At 45.9% G+C, this 23,152-nt stretch overlaps 1 protein-coding gene and 1 non-coding gene across 6 annotated transcripts in view; both read left to right on the top strand.

Moving 5' to 3' along the window:
* Palm2akap2 (PALM2 and AKAP2 fusion) overlaps positions 1 to 23,152 on the top strand; it is a 485,103-nt gene that overhangs the window by 329,468 nt on the left and 132,483 nt on the right. For all 5 annotated transcript variants that reach the window (XM_052716746.1, XM_052716744.1, XM_052716743.1 and 2 more), the window contains one exon: positions 13,335 to 13,417. In XM_052716746.1, coding sequence (XP_052572706.1) covers positions 13,335 to 13,417 — 83 coding nt within the window. The remainder of the gene's footprint in view (positions 1 to 13,334; positions 13,418 to 23,152) is intronic.
* Positions 17,321 to 17,422, top strand: LOC128098037 (U6 spliceosomal RNA). The gene has a single exon (XR_008214076.1). It is a non-coding gene; the product is annotated as a U6 spliceosomal RNA (small nuclear RNA).

The raw sequence follows: 23,152 nt of genomic DNA, 5'->3' as shown, positions 1-23,152 counted from the left end.
CCGTGTGTGCTAGCACATCACCAAGGGAGCCTGTGTCCTTGTGAGTTGTGTGTGCTCTAAAAATTCGAGTCTGTGTTCACAAGTTGGGTGAACTTACACACGCTGAGGAAAGATGTCTTCGGGTCGTAAATGCTCTTGTGTTGCCTTGTGGCAACATCCCAAATCAACTTTGGCAGTGTCTGGGGTCCAGCTCCTGACTTCTGCAGTAGATCAAACCAGACTCCCAGTGGAGGTTTTAACTTTGATGACTATTAGCCTTGTCTGTTCCCAATCATACAAGTATGCTAGAATAAGAATAAGAATAAGAATAAACTTGTATCATGAACTAATCTACTGTCTTCAGGATACCCAGCCCATAGCTACTCAGACTCAAATCCTTTTAACAAACCACCCCACCTCCACCCCACACATATCACAGACTGACTGCTGATAGCATTCAGCAACCCAGCCAAGTCCTGGAATTCATTCTGACCACCTCCTGCCTTCCCAGCCTCCATTACTCATTCTTATTTTCTTTGCAGTCTGACTCCTGCTGGTGCTCCTACACACAGCCTTTTTAAGCTCCTGCCCAAGAAGACACCTATTCCCTCCCCGTGGTATCCCTTCCTTGGGCCTGACCCTGATAGGAAGCTCTGACATACAACCTTACCACTTACCTGGTTCTGCTAACTGCCTTCTCTTCACACCAGCGTGGGGCAGGGCTTTCTCATTTTATGCCTTTGCCTAGTGGTACCCATATGTATTTATGTGCTAAAGTTGCCATGACAACCTACCATAACATGGCCACAATCTAGAAGGGTCACCATTTGATCAAGGGGTCTAAGGATTACCCTCAGACCTTTCATGAACTTTACACAGAGGCTTTTTTTTTTTTCAAGACAGGGTTTCTTTATGTAGTTTTGGTGCCTGTCCTGGATCTCGCTCTGTAGACCAGGCTGGCCTCGAACTCACAGAGATCCGCCTGCCTTTGCCTCCCGAATGCTGGGATTAAAGGCGTGCACTACTGCCGCCTGGCCACAGAGGCATTTTTAATTCCTTTCTATCTGTTCCAAGTGGGTTTTCTGAATGCCTGAATGAGCTCACTATACTATGTCCCTCCAAAGCCAGAGGAGAAAAGGAAGTCTGGAAAGACATCTAGAACTTTGAGTGGACATGTGACATCCAGCCCACTTATCTAGGGAAGATTTGTGTGATAAAGGAGGCCAGAAGATGGGGCAGTGATGGAAATCAGGTTGCCTGGGACACCTCCCATGTTGCCTGCCGATCCCTGAGAACAGGGCTGGACCTTTGCATCAGAGTCTCCCAGCCCCAGCCTGGCACACAACAGAAATACAAGGAGGGAACAATGTGACCATGGCTACATTTTGGAAAGTTTTTGATGGACATGAGAGAGGACAGACCTGAGACAGGAACTTGAGAGGCTTGTGCTCTGGAGTAGGGGTGGAGAGGGTGGCTCTGGAAGGTGGGAAGGAAGCATCCCCCAGGATTCTGTCTGCCACTGTTGCAGGAAAACGAAAGCACACAACTCACCTGGCTGACTCTCCCAAGAATCCAAAGGCCAAATGTGACCCCCATCACCGACTGCCCTAGAGGTTTAATTATTTAACATTTAAAAAAAATGTTTATGTGTGTGAATGTTTGCCACATATGTGCGGAGATTTAAGGAGTCCAGAAGAGGGCATGAGATCCCATGGAACTGGATTTAGAGTCAGTTGTGAATTGCTGTTTGGGCACTAGGAACTGAACACTCATCCTCTGTAAAAGCGACAAATGCTCTCACCTGCTGAACCATTTCTCCAGTCCTGGAGTTTTATTTATTGGCTAAGGCATTTTCTCTGAATGGAGACTGGATCCAAGACAGTGGCTTGGGTTTGGATTTGGATTTGATTTCATAGTGTGTGTGTGTGTGTGTGTGTGTGTGTGTGTGTGTGTGTGTGTGTGTGTGTGTGTGTGTAAATATCAATTATCTTTCCACCTATGCAAACCAGGTCATCCAACCTGTCTGTCTGCTCAGGTGTGTGGAGAGCGTAGCAGAATTTTTTATTGGACCTGCAGAGAAACCCTACTGAAGTAGAAAACCTTACAAAAGAATAAAAGAGTAAACCAGACTGTTAGTCTCTTGCCCCAATGGGAACTCTTCGGGGGAACAGTCCTTGAGATGCCTGTGGGTCACACGGTTGCCTGAAAGGGTCTTGATTCTAAGCACAGGCACAGGCCTGCAGAAACAACTGGTTTCAGAATGAGTTTAGACACAAGGGTCTTCTAAAACTCATTTAAAATTGCACCAGGCAGCTTTTCTGCTCTCGCCTTCCTGTGACTTCCTTCCTAAACAGAAGGATGCTGAGAAGACCTTTGAGAATAGAGCAGGAGATGAAACACCCAGTGTTCTGATCCAGTCTTTTGATGCTGTAGGGAAGACAGCTTTTCCCCTTCAGAAGAGGCATAAGTCCTCTGGGCAGATAGAGCTAGCTTCGTGTCCACATATGTGCAGGCTTGTGCACACATACACACATGCATGTGCACACATGTATGAATATGTCCATGGGCTGTGAGTGTGCAGTCTGTGTGCACAAGTTCAAAGGTGCCTATGTGCATATGTTCTTAAGCAAACTGCTGATCTCTTGAAAGTTCCTGCATTCCCCTCGGCCTTTCCTTTCCTTGTTTGTTTTTGAGACAAGGTCTCATTTTGTACCCTAAACTGGCCTAGAACTCTCTATACAGTCCATGCTGGACTTGAATTGGAGACAGTCTCTCCTGCAGCAGCCTCTTGAGTGCTGGGATTATAGGCACAAGCCACCATACCTGCTTGAAGTCTCATTTTTGCTGTCTACTTATTTCATAAAAATTAAACAGTGATGATGCCTATTTTTTATGTAACTTGGGTTCTGTTGTTGTTTTAAGATTTACTTACAGGGTTGGGGATTTAGCTCAGTGGTACAGCCTAGCAAGCGCAAGGCCCTGGGTTCGGTCCCCAGCTCCGGAAAGAGGAAAGAAAAAAAGATTTACTTACTTACTAATTTTATTTATGTGTATGGTATACGTATGCCACATATGTGTGTGCCTGTGGAGGCCAGATGGGGGCGTCCTATCACCTTGAGCTGGAGTGGGCACTGAGAACTGAACTCAAGTCTCGGGTCCTCGCCAACAGCAGCAAGAGTTCTCAACTACTAAGCCATCCCCAGCCCCCTGACTTTCTTTGAGACAGAGTCTTGTGCATCCCAGGCTCTCTTCAAGGTCTCAGTGTAACCTAGGATGCTACCGCACTCCTAATTCTCCTGCCTCTACCTACCAAACGCTGGGTTTATGTGATGCCGGTAATGGAACCCGAGCTCTGTGGACACAAGGCAAGTACTACATCCCCAGCCCAACAGCTCCTATGTTGTTTGGAGTTTTAAAAAATATTTTTAATGATACGGTATGTATGAAGTACAGAACAATGGAGACACATGACAGACACTGATGAAGCAATAGCTATTTTTATGGACAGCGTCATTCCTCCTCACCTCACGCTTAGAGGAAGAGGGTCAGGCAGAAACGGCAAACTGCCTTCTCATCCCAGGTACCACATGGAGAGCGTGCCCTGGGCTCTCTGTTGGGTTTCTAACCCCAAGCTGAAGCTCAGAGGCCCAGGATGCTTTCATATGCTTCATCCTTTCTGTCTTCCTAGAGCTCTGCTCGTCTGCTTTTTCTCTGCAAACTAGATTGTCCTAGATTCCCAGAGCACTGTGTCCTGGAGCTCTGTGTGTGTGTGTTGGTGTATGTGTGTGTATTTTAGTGTGTGTATGCATGTGTGCATGTCAGTGTTTGCATGTGTGTGTGCATATGTGTGCATTTTAGTATGTCTATGTTCATGTGTGTGTTTTAATGTGTGCATATGTGTGTATATTGAGTATATGCATATTTGTGTGTGTGCATGTGAGTATGTGTACAGTGACACGAGTGAATGAGTGTCTGTGCAGTGACACATTAGTGAGTGAGTGTGTGTGTGTGTGTGTGTGTGTGTGTGTGTGTGTGTGTGTGTAGGTCAAAGACCAACTTCACATATCATTTCTCAGGCACCCTCCATCTTTTATTTTGAAACCATATCTCATTGGCCTCCAACTCTCCAGTAGACTAGACTAGACTGGCTAATAGCCAGCCCCAGGGATCTGCCTGTCACTGTGAGCTAGGACTATAGGCATGCCACCACCAAAGGTAGTGTAAGCGCTTTCCCTCCCCCCCACCCCTTACTGTTTGAATCCTGGTTGCCACAGAGCAGCCCCTGAGCCCTATGGTAACACTTGTTGAACCAGGTGGGCCTGAACCAGGGGCCCGCCTGGCTGTGTGTGCTCCAGGGACCCCACGGTTGAAATCTTTTCTATTCATAGTAGCAATCTCAACTGGTAACTATGGATATTTGTTTCCTATATTTTGGTCTCCAAACTAGACTTGATTAGCAGTCTTCTGTGTTACAGTTAGCCCTTGACCGAGGCCCTGCTGAAGGGTAGGTGTGTTTTAACAACTAAGAAACTGATTGCATATTGATTCTTCTGTGTCCCTGCTAGGCTGGAAGCCACAGCAGGGGGCCTTTTTTGTTTGCTGGATGGGTTACTAAATTGTCTGCAAGGAACAGTTACTTAGTAAATGAGGATGTAATTAAAGCAGTGATAACAAATTTCCTCCCAGTTGAGCTTTGAGAACTCAGACACCAGCCTGACATGAAGCCCCAGGGAATCCCCTCTCTTTGGATCTTCTTTTCCACCGTGTCCTCAAGAATCCTGTTCCCATCTCTAAAGACAAGCACAACACTCATCATGGGGTTTTAGCAAAGTTTATAGGATAGGCAAACAGCCTACGTGCTCAGAAACATTGATTCCGTAAGAAGCTAGGCAGGAGGATCTCCGTGATTTGGGGACCAGCCCTGGACTGTAGAGTGAGACCTTATCTCAAAACAAAAACAGGGCTGGAGCAATGGCTCAGGAGTTAAGAGCACTTACTGCTCTTGCAGAGGCCCTGCGTTTGGTTGCCAGCATCCACATGCACATGGTGGTCTACAAGCATCTGTAATTCAGTTCCAGAAGCTCTGATGCTTTCTCTGCCCTCCGTGAGCACTAGTACATAAGTGGTGCACATACACGTATGCAGGCAAAACACTCATCCATGTCAAGTAAAAATAAATCTTGCTGAGTATAATGACACGTGCCTTTAATCCCAGCACAAGGGAGGCAGAGACAGGCAGATTTCCGTGAGTTCAAGGACAGCCTGGTCAGCATAGTGAGTTCCAAAACAGCCAGGGCTATCTATGTAGAGAGGCTGTGTCTCCAAAAAAAAAAAAAAAAAAAAAAAAAAAAAAACTAAATAAATACATCTTTAAAGAACACAGACACATGGATATTTTTACCACTTGCTAGCTCAATAATTTTCAGACTCAGTTTTCTCATCTGCAAAGTGGGGATAATGTTGTATCTGGCTGATGGGGTTACAGGAGGCATAAGTGAAACACACACATAGGCAAATCCTTGTCCCACGTATCTCTTGGGTAGAGTTTGGCTGCCATGTTGGTGAATAAAATCTATGGTGTCAAAAAGGCACAGGGCAACGGAATGAGAAAAGATAAGAAAGAAAGGACATGACTGCTCCTGGGTCTCTTCTGTAGATGAGGGAAGCACAGCCAGAGAGAGGCATCTGCAAGAGTCCAGAGTGAACACGCCCCGGAGCCAGGCATGTGAGGAAAGGGGAGAGTCAGGAGAGTAAAGGGTGGACAAAAGAGCTGGGTAACCAAATGCCTGTATTATATAGGGAAGGGCAGCTGGGGGAAGGGCAGACCAGCCCCTAACTGGAGAAGTTTAGGGTAGAGGGCATGGATTGCCAGTCACACCCTCTAACAAGTAGGGACTGAGGGATGCTGGGAAAACCTGACTGCCAGGTCCTCTTTGATATGTTAACTAGGCACCTCAGTTGTTTGCCCCAGGTTTGAGACCAACAAGCTGGCAAGCTATAGACTTTTCTTTGGTCATTTATTTTGTTTGTTTTAGGTCTTTTGGTTTGCGGATGGGGGTCGGGGGGGAGTGTTTTTGGTGTTGATTTTAAACACTCTGTAGCTCAGGTTGACCTAGAACTCACAACCTTCCTTTCTAGTTCAGAACCCTCATGCTGGGATTACAGATGTGAGCCACCACAGCCTCCTCAGAGGCACCTAGGGAGGCTTCCCCCTCTCAGGGAGGGTAGGAAGGTAGAGGTAGAAAGTGAGGTCCCAACGACTGCTAGGCCATTTGGAAGAAAACTCTTTGTCATTTAAGAGGGGAAGCTGCTTCTCCACCCCAATGAACCCTCCAGGTTAAGAGGCATCCTGGAGGAGGAAGGCCCCTGCCACAACTGCTTCTACAGGCTCTCTCAGGGCCTGGCATCACCATCCGCCCCAAGCAGGAGAAAGCTGGGCCTCAGGAAGGATGAGACACTACCTGGAATAGGTCAGGCTGGGTGGGTGACATCCTGCTCTACTCCCCCAATCCCTGGGCAGGGCTTCCCACCCAGAGGAAGCAGGCCCCATCAGCTTATCCTCGGGTGAGGCTTCCGAGAGCCCGTGTTTAAAGGCAAATCATTGTTCTGAAGTTCCGCTAATTTTTTTGTAACCACCCAGCTGAGAACTCCTCCAAGAACAGAATGCGATGTTTTTAAAATCCTAGGAGCCAAAGGCAATTAAAAGGAAGATCAATTCTGGAGCTCTCCACACAGAGGCTTGGGTGAGGATGAGGATGAAAAAGATGGAACATGGCCCCTAAGAACTAAGACTGTGTGCCCCAGGAAGAAGCCTGGGATGGGAGAGAGACAACTCTTCTCTGTCAAGGGACAGCCTCGAAGGGACCTGGGCAGGCTCTTTCCTCCTCAGAAGCACAGAGTTCAAAGGTCTGACTCTACACTTCCCATGGCTCCTTGGCTGCCAAGGTCATCGGGCTGATGAAGAGGAGAAAAACTGCAATGAATTAAGATCTGAATCAATAACTGTGATGGATCATCTAAAGCCGTGGAGAAGGAATCCAGAAAGTCCCAGCGAACAAGAGAGTCGCTGTAGTGCTCGAGGGCCTTCTACGGTCTCCTCTACGCTGGGGGCCTTAATTCTCCATCCTGTTTGTGGCTCAGCTGGTCCTCAGTTCACAGCAGCTGTCCTATGAGCTTGACCTTGTGCAGTGGCAGGACTGTGACCATGGGAAGGGGCTGCAGGAGCGGAGAACTCATCGGGTTCCTTGCAGAGAAACAACAACAAAGTCTGCAGCCTTGAAGCCTCTTCCGTTCTCATTCAGTGTGGGCTAATGAGCTTCCATGGGGTACTGGACTCACTGTGCCCACTCAGGGATGGGGCTGGGGAGTGGCAGGTTCTCTCCTCAAAGCACTCCAGGTCACACACACACACACACACACACACACACACACACACACACACCCCTGGTGATTTATATCTGTCTGTCGATAGATAGCATCTCCATGTGGTCCCTACCTGGAGGTCTTTTCCCAGCCCTGGAGCATGAGGCCAACCACGGGCTGCCATTATTTTGGCCTTGAATGCATGGGCTAAGACATGGGACTTTGCCCTCTACCGTTAGCTTCATCCCTCTTGTCTCTTTTGAGTGCTGCCAAGCTCCCATTCCCCAAACTGACCATCCTAAGTTAACCCTTCTCATTGGAATAAAACCAAGTCTATATCAGGCCCAGGACCTGCCACGGGTGCTTATAAGCTAATGGATATGGGGCCAGTGAGGCAGCCTTGACAGCAAAGAATGGTAGACACACACAGGGCTCTCCCGACTCATGTCCCGAGAAATGAGGCTAAAGGTCAGAACCGTGAGCTCTGCCAATGCCAAACACAAGTCTTGCTCCAAAAAGAATAAAAGATAGTGTATTCTGAGCCAAATGAGTGGCCGTGGACTGAGAACACAGATTCAGCTTGCCCTGAATGACATGACTCACCATGGAAGCAGCTATATGAACTTCTAGGGCCATAAGATAAGAGACAGACACAAATCAGTGCATTTAACAACACACTAGTGAGGACAAAGAGTAGGCAGGTTACCGCAGCGATATCTCTGCTGCAGAGCTGAGGTGTTCTCTGTTGAGTGCTCAACCTTGGGGGTCTGGGAAACTGATGGTTTTTTGTGGTTGTTCTGTTTTTGTTTTTAGTTACTATATCCAAAAGTTTGACCTCAGAGTCAAAGAATATTAAATCAGGCACAGAGGCAGGTGATAAATGGCTATTAAGAAGACTGAAGATAGACCAAGATAATTTTGGTTCTTGGATTTACAACACTCCCACTTAACTACAATCAGCTCTGATCAGACACTATTAGTCTGCAGAATCGTCAGCGAAAGTCCCAACCCCCAGTGAGGATAGAGACACCATTGTAGGGCTGAGGCTAGACACTGCCGTAGAAGGTTTGGTCCTGGAGGGCTGAGTCCCCAAAGGGCCTGAGTTATTCATGCGTTCAAATACGCATTTCTCACTAGTGATCTACGTGCTTGTCGTCTTGTGACAGGATGACTATACTGGCTACTCATCTCCTGGTCAGCACCTTTCTTTCTCGCTGGCCAAGAACCCATTTTGCACATTTGTTCCTCTTCTAGGTGGCCGTGTGCTGAGACCCTCCCCACCCCAGGAGGTGGATCTGGGAAGTTTTGATATGTTCAATCTCTTTCCCATGGCTGCTTTAGGACTCGGTTCACATTGCATTCTGACCAGTGAGAGTTTGAGAATCGGCTGGGGTGCGGATTGCTTTGAGAGAAGGCTTCTCTCAAAGGTGAAGGGAAGTTGGGCATAGTGGTGCAGGACTGTAATTCCAACATGCAGGATGCTGAGGCAGGGGGACTGGAGGTTCAAGGCCTACCTGGGCTACCCAGAGGAACAACAAAAAAATGAATTTAAGTAAGGAGGGAAATTTTTCCCCTTTCTGAGTTCTGGACATTTTCATGACTCATGGTGCTTCTGTGACCCTCTCGGGAACAGAGGAATGTCAAAAGAATTACAGAGCTTGACTAGTGTGATAGGGCCAGTGACTTGGCCACCTCTAACGCCATCCTAGCTTGAGACTTTATGTTGCACCAACCAATCTGTCTTTTGGGTTTTTTGTTTGTTTGTGGGTGTTTTGTTTCGTTTTGTTTTGAGACAGGGTCTTACTATGTATCCCTGGCTGACCTAGAACTCACTATGTAGACCACGTTGGCTTCAAACTCAAGAGATCCACTTGCCTCCTCCCTCTGAGAGCTTGGATTAAAGGCATGTCTTTAATAGCTCTGTCCTCTATTTTTAAGGCCTCCACTTACTAACCTATTGCCTGCATCCTCAAACACCTTGAATGACATCCCCACTGAGGGTAACAATGGAGATATCACTTTGTTGTTTCCGTAGTCGATCTCAGCTCCTATATCTGAGCCATCTCCCACCCGCCTCTTTCCCCGTTTGTACTAACAATGACTCAAATGAAGTTCCCCCATACTTATCCTCAGAGTCCCCTAAGTTGCTGCACCCCCAAGACCTCCTTCACTGCTGCCATGTTATCATCATTGGTCAGTGTTACAATGTCTCCATGTGTTCAAACACACAAAGCTGTGTTGTCTACGGGCTGCTGTACTGCAGACCTCTGCCTGCCTGCTCCCAGCCCAGGTCCCTCTCTCAGATTATCTGGAGTCCCTGGCTTCTCCCAGGCTTGGTTGTTTCATTTCGGTTGCTCTGCCCTGTCAGCTCTCTCACACATGCTCAACAGTGTAATCAACAGGGAAGAGCCATGTGAGACAGCAGAGCCCAGTCAGTGCCTGCAGATGGGGGAAGGTAAGAGGCCGGGAAAGAGATCTCACTCATCTGACTCTAGCCAGGTGAGAAGATGCAACAAAAGCGATAAGAAATCGGTCACAGCCATCAATTCCTTTGTGCCTGAGACACCTTTCTAAAACTGTCCCCGATGGAGTGTGTGTAAGTACAGTGAGCCACAGGATGACGGCTCTCTGTATCTCTAACAACAAGGAAATGAAAACTTACTGTTGCTGGGAGGGAGATGGTTTTTTTCCCCCTGAAGGTTTGATCCGTTCTTTCAAACACGGAATAAAAAATACAAAGGTATTTTTAGATTGTAGGAATAATATCAAATATTGTTTCTCTTCTCAGAGAAGTTATAAATAAAAATTGGAGCAATGACATATTAAGCGAGTTTGGCTAGCAGAGGGCCCTGGCCTGGGTTCACCCTCCAGCACTAGGGGGTGGGGGGGTGGGGTGGGTTGAGCTGTAAAAAGGCAGCATGAGAGGAAAGTGATTATTTAAAAGCCCCTCATGAATACCAGATGTGGTGGTAATCCCAGTATTCAGGTGATATCAGAGGATCAGACATCCAAGATCACCCTACCTATGTATGAGTTCAAGGCCAACATGAGTTACATGAGACTCCATCTCAAAAACCCAACAAACAAGGGCTGAAGAGATGGTTAAGAGTATTCGCTGCTCTGACAAAAGACAAGAGTTCTTAGTACCCCTGTCAGGTAGCTCTAAACCATCTGAACCTCCAGCTCCAGGGGATCCAATACCCTCTTCTGGCCTCTTTGGACATCCCATCCCTGCCATACACACACTTGTAAATAAATAAAGTAATTTTTAAAACAAAACCAAAAAAAAAGTAGTTTATGGAGATAGGCCTATTGGCTCATGCTAATTCTTGAAGACTGAGGCAGGAGCATTGCTTTGACGTCAGTTGAGATCAGTTTAATCTACAGAGTGAATTTTAGAACAACATAAGTTATAATGAGGCCCTATCTCAAAAAGCTAAAGTGAGGGTCACTTTATATCGAAATACAGTGTTTGTGTGTGCATGCATGTATAATAGAATTCCAGACTTGGGTCAAATTTTTCCAATATCTTCTTCATAGAAAAGGAGATTGTACTTTGTAACTAGTAATAGCTGTGTGTGTGTCTGGAATGTCTTTTAACATTCCACATCTGAGCTTTTTGAGCATTTGTGCAATAGTAATAAGTCATGGATCTTGGTGGGATGGAAAGTCTTCTCTGGAACTTGACATGCAAGCAGATGTTGAAAGTCACTGCAGCGTGCTGGAGCTGAAGAGTTCACAGATCAGTTCTCCTTCTTCTCCCGGTCATGATGCGTTTACACGCTGACAGGGTGGCAGCCACCATTTTGAAAATGGAAGTGGCATGTTGAGATGGATAAGCATCACATCGTCTCATAAAAACTGTCTGTTGTCTTGCATCTTTGAGTCCTCATCATGACGGGGTCCCCTTTTCTCTACTGTCCAAATAAAGTTGGCCTGTAGCCCTATTGTATGTAGAGTGTGGCTAAGTACCTTCTCTGACATTGTTACAAGGTCTTCCTAGGAGTCCACATATACTTGGGGCATTCCTATGTCTGCACAGCGCTCTTCTCTCCATTCTGACTCTACATGTGGGACTTTATTCATTTTTCACCAGATGACACCACGTAAGAGAGCAGGTAGAACAGGTCACCACTGCAGTTTTGAGAGAAAGAGACAAATACATCATAACACCTCAGGAGAATTTAACATTGATTTGTGGACATTGGTTTTCTCAAAAGTCCTTTTTAGTATCCCCAGGGATCTTCTCCGCTTCTTGTTCCAACTTCTTTCAAGCTCATTCCCTCTTCTAACTGTATTTCTTCCTTTCTTTCCTTCTGTCATATGAGACCCACATTTTCTTTACTTTGTATGTGTGTGTACGCACACACATGCATGCACATGTATGTGAATCAGCGAGTTTAACTGGTGATACTCACAGAAGCTGAGTAAGGGATTATTTACAGCATCATAGGCACTTTACCAGTGGCTGCATCACTGAAGAAAATGTCTCTCCCTCCCCCTGCAACCATCAACTGCCTGTGGCTCCTCAGGAAGGAGTGGAGCCTCATAAGATCCTGCCTTTTCCATGGTGGAATGTTGGCCAACCCAGTCTTGTACAGGTCTCCTGAAGCAATGCCAGCTGCTGTGAGTGCCATGACCATCTCCTTCGTGGGAGTCAGCATTCCATAACATCCTAGGGCCCTTCCTTCAATTTGTACTTTCTTTCCTCCTCCTTGTCCCTGATGTTTCCTGAGCCTTGGAAGGCGTGATAGAGATGTCCCATTTAGGGCTGAACATTCAGCAATTACTTGTTCTCGGTATTTTGACCAGTCATGAAGCTCTGCAGCAGCTGTGACCCACTGCACGTAAGAAGCTTTTCTGACCAAAGCTGATCTATGGGCTGTCAAGAATTCCAAGCTAGTCTGGGTGACATAGCAAGACTCTGTCTCCAAACAAAGAAGCTAAAATAAATAAATAAAAACATGGTATGTACTCACTCATAAGTGAATACTAGATATAAAGCAAAGGACAATCAGACTGCAACCCACAGATCCAGGGAGGCTCCATAGCAGGGGGGACCCTAGGATGACTGTGGCTTAAAATAAGTTTTGGTTTTACGCAAGCATCAGTGAAACATTTCTCTATCCTAGGATAACAATTTGTACTGTATCAAGCTGATGACAGAAAAAAATAAATAATAATAGTAAATAAATTAAATTTAAAAAAACAAAAAAATGATGGTAAATGACTGGTTATTTCTGGTGTGTATGTGGAACTGAAAATAGGAACTAATCTAGAGTCATTTAGTTGTTGCTTTGTGGGTGTTTTTTTTTCCCTAATATTTGGAGACAGGATCTCAGTAAGTTATCTAGGCTGGCTTTGACCTTGCTGTTATTCCAGGCTGTTGTGAGACTCCTGATTCCCCTGCCGAGTGCCGGGATTACAGTTGTGGCCCACCATGCCCGGCACTAGCGTCGCTTCTGTTGGGTACTGAACTAGGGGTGCGTATTTCTGTGCTTGGGGTTCACTCTAAGCCCCAAGTGGGGCCTCAGTGTGAGGCTTGTGTGCCTATGGAAATCATTCTAGTCCCTTCCAGATTCTAGGATTATAATACAGTTGAAGCTTGGTGGTACAGGCTTGAAATACCAACCCTGGGGAGGGGGCTGGAAAGAGAGGGCTCAAGGCCAGCCTCTGCCACACAGCAAGTTCCAGGCAAGCCTGAGCTAACCAAGACCATGTCTCAAAGAGTAACAAAAAGGTACAGGGCTTGAACAGGACTCCGAAGTCAGAAATTAGGTAAAAACAAAGGATAGGCCAACAGACTGTATCTTGGAAAGGAAACTTTGTCAGTAACCAGCAGCCAACAGGTAGATCTGGAGCCACATGCTAGTTCCCACTCATTGTAAACCCTTACAAGTCACGTGGGTTTTAATCTGCAAAATGACAGCTGTTGTAGCTTTCCATCAGTTCGGACAAATCCACTTGGCTCAAATACCCTTTTTTTTTTCCAGCATCCGGGTGGTCCAGTGCGCTGCTACAGGGGGATGAGGCAACTGCAGATCCCATAGGAACCGACGCAGACATGGCCATTGAGGTAAGACCTTTCTCAGGTGACTTCTCCAAGGTCATCTGTATGTCACACTGAGGCAGTGGCTTGTTCCCTTTGCCCCGCTGACCTTCTCTCTACTGAGGCAAACAGACACAGGGTTTCCTGAAATCTAGGAGCAGACAAGGAAAGCTTTTTAAAATCTTGTTACATTTTTATTTATTTTGTGTGACTATGAGTGTGCGTGAGTGGTCCTGCAATGTGTCAGAACACAAATGGAGGTCAGAGGACAACTCGGAGGAGTCAGTTCTCTCCTTCCACCGTTCGTGTTCTGAGGAGTGAATTAAAATGTCAAGTTTGGCTGCAAGCACCTTTACCTGCTGAGCCAGCTCACTGGCCCTCGCAAAGTTTTTGAAAGCCAAAAATCTATGTCTTGATCTCCAGTGGGCCTGCTGTAGGGTATTCATGAACATCTAAGAATAGGCTAAGTTCAAACGGTAGCCTCCATGGGGTCAGAGCAGCAGCCATGAATATTCTGAGCTTTGAGAAGTCCGGCCCCACTGTGCATTGTGGAGAAAGGTCATGGAGGCACAGGGCAGCTTTGGTTCAGACTCAAGATTTCCAGTGATGTCAGCAGGAAGGCAGCACATGGCCCACTCAGGCAGGAATAGTGATGGCCAGAGGTTTACAAAATGAGTCATCTGAAGTTAATGAAATGAGCGCCGTGCAAATGAAATGCATGAAATGTATAATCATCACATGGATTAAGGGCTCTTTAATGAACAGGACCAGCGGCTCCGCCGTACTGGGTTGGGTACGAAGGAAGCTGCCTCCTCTTCTTCTGTTGTGTTTTAGTTAACAAAGCCTGGATGCGGAGGACTTCCTCCTGTCTCTCCTTGGATGACTTGAATTTTCAGTACGGGCCATTTCTGAATGTTTTCTTCTGGAAACATAAGACCACAAAAGCCTTCCTTTTGTTTTGTGTTGTCGTTTCGAGACAGGGAAAGGTGGTAGGAGGGACAGAGGAGGAACTGGAAGGAGGGAAAGGGGGCGGGAGAAGATTTGATCAACCCACACTATGTGCATTGAATGAAGAGCTTATTTCCATTTTGTTATGTATTTATTTATTTGTGATACTGGGGGGTTTAACCCAAGGCCTTGTTTTTGCCAGGCAAGCACTCTATCAACTAAGCCCTAGACCCCAACTTTTATATTTAAAATACTTTCTAAATATATCAGTGTAGACAGGAGCATCATATGAACCTGTTTGATAGTTTAAAATTGCTCAGTGTAGTGGGTTGAATTGTGAATTGTAAAACACTGCATCTTACTGGGCAGTGGTGGCACACGTTCTTAATCCCAGCACTTGGGAGACAGAGGCAGGCAGATCTTTGTGAGTTCAAGACCAGCCTGATCTACAGTTCTAGGACAGTGAGGGATACACAGATAAACCCTGTCTCAAAACACTGCATAGCTAAAGGATTATTTGAGAAGAAAAGGGAGACAAGAGAGGGTAATAAAGGGATTAATATGATCCAGGTATGCCAGAATGAAGCCTGTCATTTTGAACAATTAATGTATACTACTAAAAAACTTCAGGGGGATGGAGAGATGGCTCTTCAGTTAGGAGCATGCACTGTTCTTCCAGAAGACTAGAGTTCGATTCTAAGCATTCAGGTGAGGTGGTGCACAATCCAGATCCAGGAAGAACTGATACCTCTGACCTCCTTGGGCATTTGTACATACATGTGCATGCCCATACATACATGTATACACCCATGCACAGATCTAAACAACATACATGATTAAGAATATTATTTTAAAAATCAGCTAGGTGTGGAGGTACACACTTTTAATCCCAGCACTCTGGAGACAGTCAGGAAGATCTCTGTGAATTCAAGGCAACCCAGGGCTACAGGGAGAGGGGATAAAATAAATTCATTCCTGGTAATCCTTCCTGTAAGCCCAGCACATGGGAAGCTGAGGAAAAAAAGCTGATGAGTGGGAAGAGATGGGTATAGAGGCCAGGAACTAGAAAGGGAACCATGAGGAGGCAAAAAAAAAAAAAAAAAAAGACTTTTGGGGAGAGCAGGTAATAAAACACATGTGATATGAAAGTGGGGGGAGAGAATAGTGGGTGGGAGGGTCTATACACTGGGGTGGAGGTTGAGGAGATGGGGGGGATGGACCAAAACTAAATATAAAGATTCCTTAGAGAAACCTACTACTTTGTTAGCTAATTAAAATAAAGACCATTGCCCACCCCAACCCTAAGAAACATCTGTCCTAACTTCAGGCATCTGTGAATGTGATCTTAACTTAGAGAAAGTATCTTTGTAGATAAAATTAAGAATCTTGAGATGAGATCACTCCACTTTTACCAGATGGTGCTAAAGCCAATGACATGTGTCTTTCTAAGAGATAAAAGAAAGAAGCAGGCATGTGTGGAGGCCATATGAAGAGACAGAGGCCGGCCGAAACAGGAGTTCTGCAGCCTCAAGCTAAAACCGAATGGGGAGGTGAAGGGTAGCTCAGGGGCAGCCCATGTGTGAGGGCTCTGTGTAAGCCCTAGCACACCGAAAAGACTAAACTCCAAACTGACGAAGCTCCAAAAGCTGGAAGATGCTAGAAGGAGCCTCCTTGGAGCCTGGTGAGGAGTGCAGCAATAATGATGATGATTTCAGATGGTGGCGCTCCAGAGATGCGAGAAAATGAATTTCCGTGGTTTTTAAAGTACTCTGTCTGTGGCAATTTGTTATAGCCACCCCAGGAGACTAATACACTAAAGGTTCTACCATGTGGTCTGGTATGGTGGTAGAGTCAGGCAGATCTCTGTGAGTTCAAGGCAGCTTAGTCTACATAGTGAGTCCCAGGCCAGCCAGAGCTATCGAGTGAGATCCTGTGTGTCTACCGAGAACAGTGCTCACACTTGCTGACTACCAACGCTACAGAGGCTGAAAACCCAGACTGCACAGATCCGTCCCAGCAGCTCACTTCGCTGTGCTCATCCTTTGTTTGGGGAGAAGTGTTGACTTTATTTCAGCTTGTGTCATCACTGCTCACCACGAGAAAAGGACAGTCAGACTTCAGGAGCGCTTCGAGTTGACTTTTTCTGTGTTAATGTTTATTCGGACATTGAGTGAATAAGTATGTGAATGGTATGGATTATTGTTTGCTGAAACTTGCCTGGCTATGGGAATCCCCTTTGCAGCAGAAACAGGAACTTTCCAGGCTGCTGCTTTTAAAGTTCAGATTTCAGAAGATCTGAAATTAAAAATGAGAGCTCACCCCCACCCCCAAAATACTTGGGATTGAACACATACTAGGCAAATACTTTACTGCTGAGCTCTAATCGCAGCTCCTTAAAAACAAACAAACAGAAGCAGAAAAAGAGACAGACTAGGCTCGACCTTGCTACTTTGTTTTGCCAACCTTCCAAGTAGGTCTGCACCACTGGGCCTAAGTGATCAAGACAGAGTTTAGGGACTTGCCTGTCTTGTCATTTCTTGGCTATTTCTTTTTGTTTTGTAGTCCTGGGCATTGAACCCAAGACTTTGAACATGTTAGAACATTCTAGACAATCTACAACTGAGCTATATCCTTTGGAAACAAGGTCACACTATGATTGTTCAAGCAGGCCTTGAATTTGCCATCCTCCTGCCTCTGTCTCTTAAGTAACTGTGATTACAGGCCTGCAAAGCCAGACATGGTTGATCAGCTCCCTCTGCACAGGGAATGAGGCTCAGACTTCTTCACTCGACTCCAGGGCACTTCTCGCCATATCTTCCACTCCATCTCTGCGTCCTTCCCCACCCTCTCCATCCAGTCCTTAGCCAGTCCCCTTTCAATCCCATGAGTCCCTCTGTCTGAAGCCCTTCCAGCCTCCTCACTCCTTAGAACAGACCAAACTCAAGGGCAGGTGCCTCGTTTTTTAAAGCCCCGTGGCTCTGCTTAGTTTGGCGTTACATGTACTAAAATTGGAATGAGGCAAAGATTAGCATGTCCCCTGCTGAAGGATGACACACACACACTGGGGAAGTGTTCCTACTTAAAAACAAAAAACAAACCAATTTGGCTTTTACTCACAGTTTCCTAGCTAGCTAGCTCCTCCCCTCCGCCCCTTCCCAGCCTGGTTCATTCTTCAAGTTGAGCACTCAGATGTTCCCTCCTCCTGTGACATTTTCTGTCCAGTATTCTTGCTGGATGTTCTCACAAGACCTAGTACATCTCCATCATAACTAGATGCAATAAATTAAAAAAAGGAAAGAAAGAAAGGAAGGAAGGAAGGAAGGAAGGAAGGAAGGAAGGAAGGAAAGAAGGAAGGAAGAAAGGAAGGAAGGAGGGGGAGTAGAAATCTTGCCTAGCATGTGTGGGTCCTAGATTCAGTCCCTTTGTGGTGGTGCAGGAAGTCAGGAGGACTGAGGCGGAGGCAGGAGGATTGCTGAGAGTTTAAAAACAGCTTGGCTACATGGCAGTTTGAGGTAAGTCTAAACTACTTAACTGGTTCCTGTCTCAAAAAATACAAGAAAATTGGAAAAAAAATGAAAAGAAAATCTCACCAGGTGTGATGGTGCATGCCTTTCCTTCCAGAACTCACACTCAAGAGGGAGAAGCAGGAAGAATTCTGTGGCAGGTGGATCTCTGTGAGTTCCAGGTCAGGCTGCTTCTCCAAAGTGAGTTCTAGGCCAGCCAGGGCTACACAGCGTGATTCTCTTGTAGCACACAGTTACTTTTTCCACCTTCTAGAGGCTCTGAAACTTCAGTTCCTTTAAAAAAAAAAATCTATCTCCTCCCTTCCTTTGCCCCCTCTCCCTCCCTCCCTCCTTTTCTTCCTTCTTTTCTTTCTTTTTTCTTCCCTTAAAATAAGCCAGGAAGTGGTGGCGCACACCTTTAGTCCCAGCACTGGGGAGGCAGAGACAGGCAGATCTCTCTGGGTTCTAGGCCAGTCTGGTCTACAGAGCGAGTTGCAGGACAGCCAGGACTACACGGAGAAACCCTGTCTTAGAAAACAAACTAACAAAAAATAAAAGTCTTATGTAGCCCAGGCTGACCTCAAACTTTCTATGTAGCTAAGGGCAACTTTGAATCCTAACTTTTCTATTTCAGCCTCTGCCTCTGCCACCACATCCACTTAGTTCCCTTTAGTTTTTAAAAAACACAACTTTTTAAGGCATATACTTTTTGTGTCATTAAGATAATCCATGTGTTTGCTTTAATAATTTTTAGCAAATGTGTCATTGTAAGCAAAAAGCAAGTACTCTACCACTCAAATACATGTCCAATCCCACCAGCCTTAAAAATATCTTCATCAGGGCTGGAGAGATGGCCAAAAGGTCGAGAGCACTGTCTGCTCTTCCAGAGGACCCGGGTTCAATTCCCAGCACCCACATGGCAGCTCAAACCTGTCTTAACTCCAGTTCCAAGGCTTTTGACACCCTCACACAGACATATTTGCAGGCAAACACCAATGAACATAAAATAAAAATAAATTTACAAAAATCTTCATCATTCCAGTGAGACCCTACATGCTCTCTTCCTTGTTATCACCGCCCCCAGCCCAACTCCAGGCTGTGGAGTCTTACAGGGTGATCTTTTGTGCCTGATTAGTATGATCTGGAGGGAGGTCTACACACAAGGAAGCTCCAGGCAGCACTCTTTTCATTCCTATTATAGCTGAATAACATTTGGTTAATGAGTGTGCCAGTATGCCACTGTTTGGGGTTTTGTTTTGGGGTACTGGGGCAGGAACCCAGGGCCTGGCACATGCTAAGCAAGTGTTCTGCTGTGAGCTACTTCCCCAGCCCTGTTTAGTTTTGGTTTTGTACTTTCACAAGTTGATGGACTTAGGGGTTGTTCCTGCTTGCTGTCAGTAACACTACGATAAACACAAGTTTCCAGGGAGGTAGCAGACGAGAGGAGGCCGTACTTAACCATTCGGGAAATGTGTTACAGAGTTAGGGATGCACAGTTGCTCTTTTGGAATTTCACCCTGTTGGAACGAGCAGCATTTAGTCTAGTCAGCCAGGCTGGTTGTGAAAACCTGGATTTAAAACAAACAAACAAACAAACAAATATAAATTAAAAAAAAAACATTAGAAAAAGAAGAGTACAAGAGGACAAGAAGAGGTCTCAAAAGTTTGCCTCTGCCAGCAACATCTGTACTAAAGAGCTCTTCTGTTTACCAGGAAAAGTCACAACAGAGTTTATAGACTAAATGGGCTCTCATCTTCTGAGCCCACATGGACAATAGATCACAGTCTTTAACAAGCTAACTCTGGAAGGCCTGTGGACAGAGTAACCAGGCTACCAGGAACTTCCATCTGGAGACAGTTAGGCCATCCATGTATGGGTGCTCTGTGATGATATGTCCTTCGAAGATGCCGCAACTCCTCCAAGGAAGAGGTTAGGTGTTCCTGGAAACAATTCAATCTTGAAAGATGTGAGTAGCAGTATGAATATGACCTCTTGTATGGAAAACGGGGTCAATCTGGACAGCAAACAAGCTAGAAGGTCTTGGATTGTTTTTATTGAAATGTGTTTGTTTTGCGGAGTTACTCTCATCTGGTCCATGATGTAATGTTACTTCTCTAGTAATTCTGAAGTAATCTGTGTGTGTGTGTGTGTGTGTGTGTGTGTGTGTGTGTGTGTACATTTGGCATGGCTCCTCAGATACTATTTACCTTTGGTTTTGAGACAGGGTTGCTCACCGGCCCTGGAGCTCACCAGGTAGTCTAAGCTGGCTGCCCTGGGAGTCCCAGGGACCCTTCCCACCTCCCCAGCATTGGGAGTCTGAACACACACCACCATGCCTGGCTTGTTAACTTGGTTTCTGTGGGTCAAACTCCAATCTTCAAGCTTGCGAGGACTTTACCGACTAAGCTCTTTTCCCGTCGTCGTTGTCTAATTACTTATAATGAAAAGAAAATATCCTCGCTGACCTCCTCAACTCTGGGATGTAATTTGTTATTACAAGCCCACTTGGGTCAGGTGAAAGGGAACAGATGGCACTTCCCAGCCCTCCTGCTTGAACCTGTCCTTTAAAAACCCTGCCCAGGGAAGAACTCCTCGGTGTGGCTGGGAGAGGCCAGGCCAGGCCAGGTCTGGGAAGACCCACTTCAAAGCTGCTTCCGACTCCGCCTTTCTGCTGTGAGTGGCTTGTATTGCACCCTCAAAACCTCTTCTCTCCTAGAAACCTGATCATCAAATGCTCCGTTTTCTATCAATAACAACACATCTCCTGGATAATAATACATGGTTTCTTCAATGCTAAGGGAGTGGGTTCCACTATGTTCTCTTGTTCTATGCATATTAAGACTAAAAACTAGCCTGGTGTGGTGGTGCAGGCAGATTTCTGTGAGTCTGAGACCAGCCTGGGCTGCATAATGAAAACTGATCTTTAAAAAAGGAAGAGAGAGAGTGTTTCTGAAGAGGAGCACAAACATACCAACATCATGATTTCTTTTAGAAAAAAAAGCCTTATATTCTCATTATATCTTCAGTACTTTTCCCTTGCTTAAGCCACAAACAAGACTGGCACCCAGTAGGCAAGTTAGAGGCTGTGGGTAGAGCAGCTGAGGACACAGTTCCAAGTCAAGGAAGGTTCTGGGTGGACAGCCGCATGCAAATAGAATGCTTCTCTCCGTGTGAAACGTGTCACTGGGAGAGACATTGTCCCCTGAGACGGGCAGATGTTCTCTGTTACAAAAGCAGGGAAAGCGTTTTGACTCTTCCTGTGGTGAATAGAGGTCACAGGTTATAGCTTTCTTTGGCTTTGGGTATAAAAAGCCACTCTGGAGAGCCTTTTGTTGCCCGTGGTGGAGACTCATTCGCCCTTTGTTCTCGATGATGGCAACATTGCGTGGCATTGTTTTGTGTTGGGGGCCCAGGACAAAAAGACACATCTGGGCCCAGAAGTCGGTCTACGCTGTGCACTCACAGAGAGGTTGCTCTAAATTTGTTCCCCGGCTAAAGGACATTTTCACCATGCCTTCCTTTTTTTAGGTCTCTGAGTCAGTCTATTTAAGGTAGTGGATTGGCTGTGGGGGTTGGCCGTGGTGGGGAGGAGGCAGCCCGGACTCAGATGGCACACTTTTCACAGTACTTCCTCTTTGAGAGTAACGTCTTAAGTTTTCTTCAAAAGACATCTTTTCAAGGGGGTGTAGTAGTGCACGCCTTTAATCCTGACATTTGGAAGACAGGCAGGAGGATCTCTGTGAATTCAAGGGCAGCCTGGTCTACATAGCAAGTTCCAGGTCAGCCAGGGCTGCATGTCAAGATTCTGTCTCAAAAAAAAAAAAAAAAAAGAAAAGAAAAAGAAAAAAAAAAGAAAGAAAGAAAAGAAAAAAGAAAAAGAAAAACCCAAGTCCAAAGATATTTTTATCTGAGTGTGATTGCTTCCACCTGCAATCCCAGCACTTAGGAGGCTGAGACAGGAGAATTACTGTGAGTTCAAGTCTATCATGAGCTGTGTGAAAGACTCTGTCCTTCATTTTTTACATAATACACACATTTGTAGTTGGATGGGATGGTGTATGCCTATAATGCCAGCATATCGTGTAACCTCCGAATGTTGAATGTGAGGCCAGGCTAGGCCACACAAGAAAAGCCCATCTTAAAAAAGTCAGCCTCTATTCCACCTCTGAAAGGCTCAGGGAACCTCACTGAAGAGGAAGAGGGCAGAAAGAATACAAGAGCCAGGGTATGGGAAGAATACATGAAATACTGTGTTCTCAATGTGATGTGGTTGTTGTGGTTACCCACACAAGACCTGCACAAAATCAAACCAGTTGAAAGTCCAGTACCGGGGCTGGAGTGACACTTCCTTCGGTAGTTAAGAGTGCTGGCTACTCTTCCAGAGGACCCAAGACAGATTCCCAGCATCCACATGACAACCCACAACCATCTGTAACTCCAGTTCCATGGCATTCAGTGCCCTCTTCTGGTCTCTGGGTGCACTGCATGCATATGGTGTACAGACATTCATGTAAGCAGAACACCCCATACACAAAATGAAAATAAAAGTTGAAAAAGCTTTTTTATAAAAAATGTGGATATTGTGGTGCACCCCCTTAGTCCTAGCATCTGGGCGCAGAGGCAGGCAGATTCCTGTGAGTTTGAGGCCAGCCCGATCTGCATAGTGACTTTATAAACTGAGCTATTGGCAACTGATGGCTGCTGGAGAAGGGAGAGTTATTTTTCTAAAGGGGTGTGGTCTCCAGCAGGCTGCCTAGACTCCAGGGTGTGGCTCACATCCCTGTGATACAGGCAGCACTAATGTGAGTCAGGAAATTTTTTTTTTTTTTTTTTGGTTTTTCGAGACAGGGTTTCTCTGTGTAGCTTTGCGCCTGTCCTGGAACTCACTATGTAGCCCAGGCTGGCCTCGAACTCACAGAGATCCGCCTGGCTCTGCCTCCCGAGTGCTGGGATTAAAGGCGTGCGCCACCACCGCCCGGCCGAGGAAATTATTTTTAAAAAAATAAGTTATGGAGCTGGGAGAACGAGGTGTTGGGGGGAGCAAAAGGGGGAAAGTAAGAGATAGATATGATCAAGATACATATATGAAAATTTCAAAGAATAAATTAAAATATTACATTTAAAATTACACAAAACCCAAAACAAAACAAAAAAAACCCAGCCCGGAATGGAAATGTCTGTGATTCTAACACTTGGAAAGTAGAGACAGGAGGATAGAGAGTTCAAGGCTAAGGAGCTGGAGAGATGGCTCAGTGGTTAGAAGCACAGCCTGCTCTTCCAGAAGACCCAGGTTTGGTTCCCAGTGCCCAT

This window comes from Peromyscus californicus, unplaced genomic scaffold, assembly GCF_007827085.1.
Source record: "Peromyscus californicus insignis strain IS unplaced genomic scaffold, ASM782708v3 Scaffold_5__1_contigs__length_169319896, whole genome shotgun sequence".
Lineage (NCBI taxonomy): Eukaryota > Metazoa > Chordata > Mammalia > Rodentia > Cricetidae > Peromyscus > Peromyscus californicus.
Note: the sequence above shows the minus strand (reverse complement) of the source record. Positions and strands in the feature narration are given on the sequence as shown.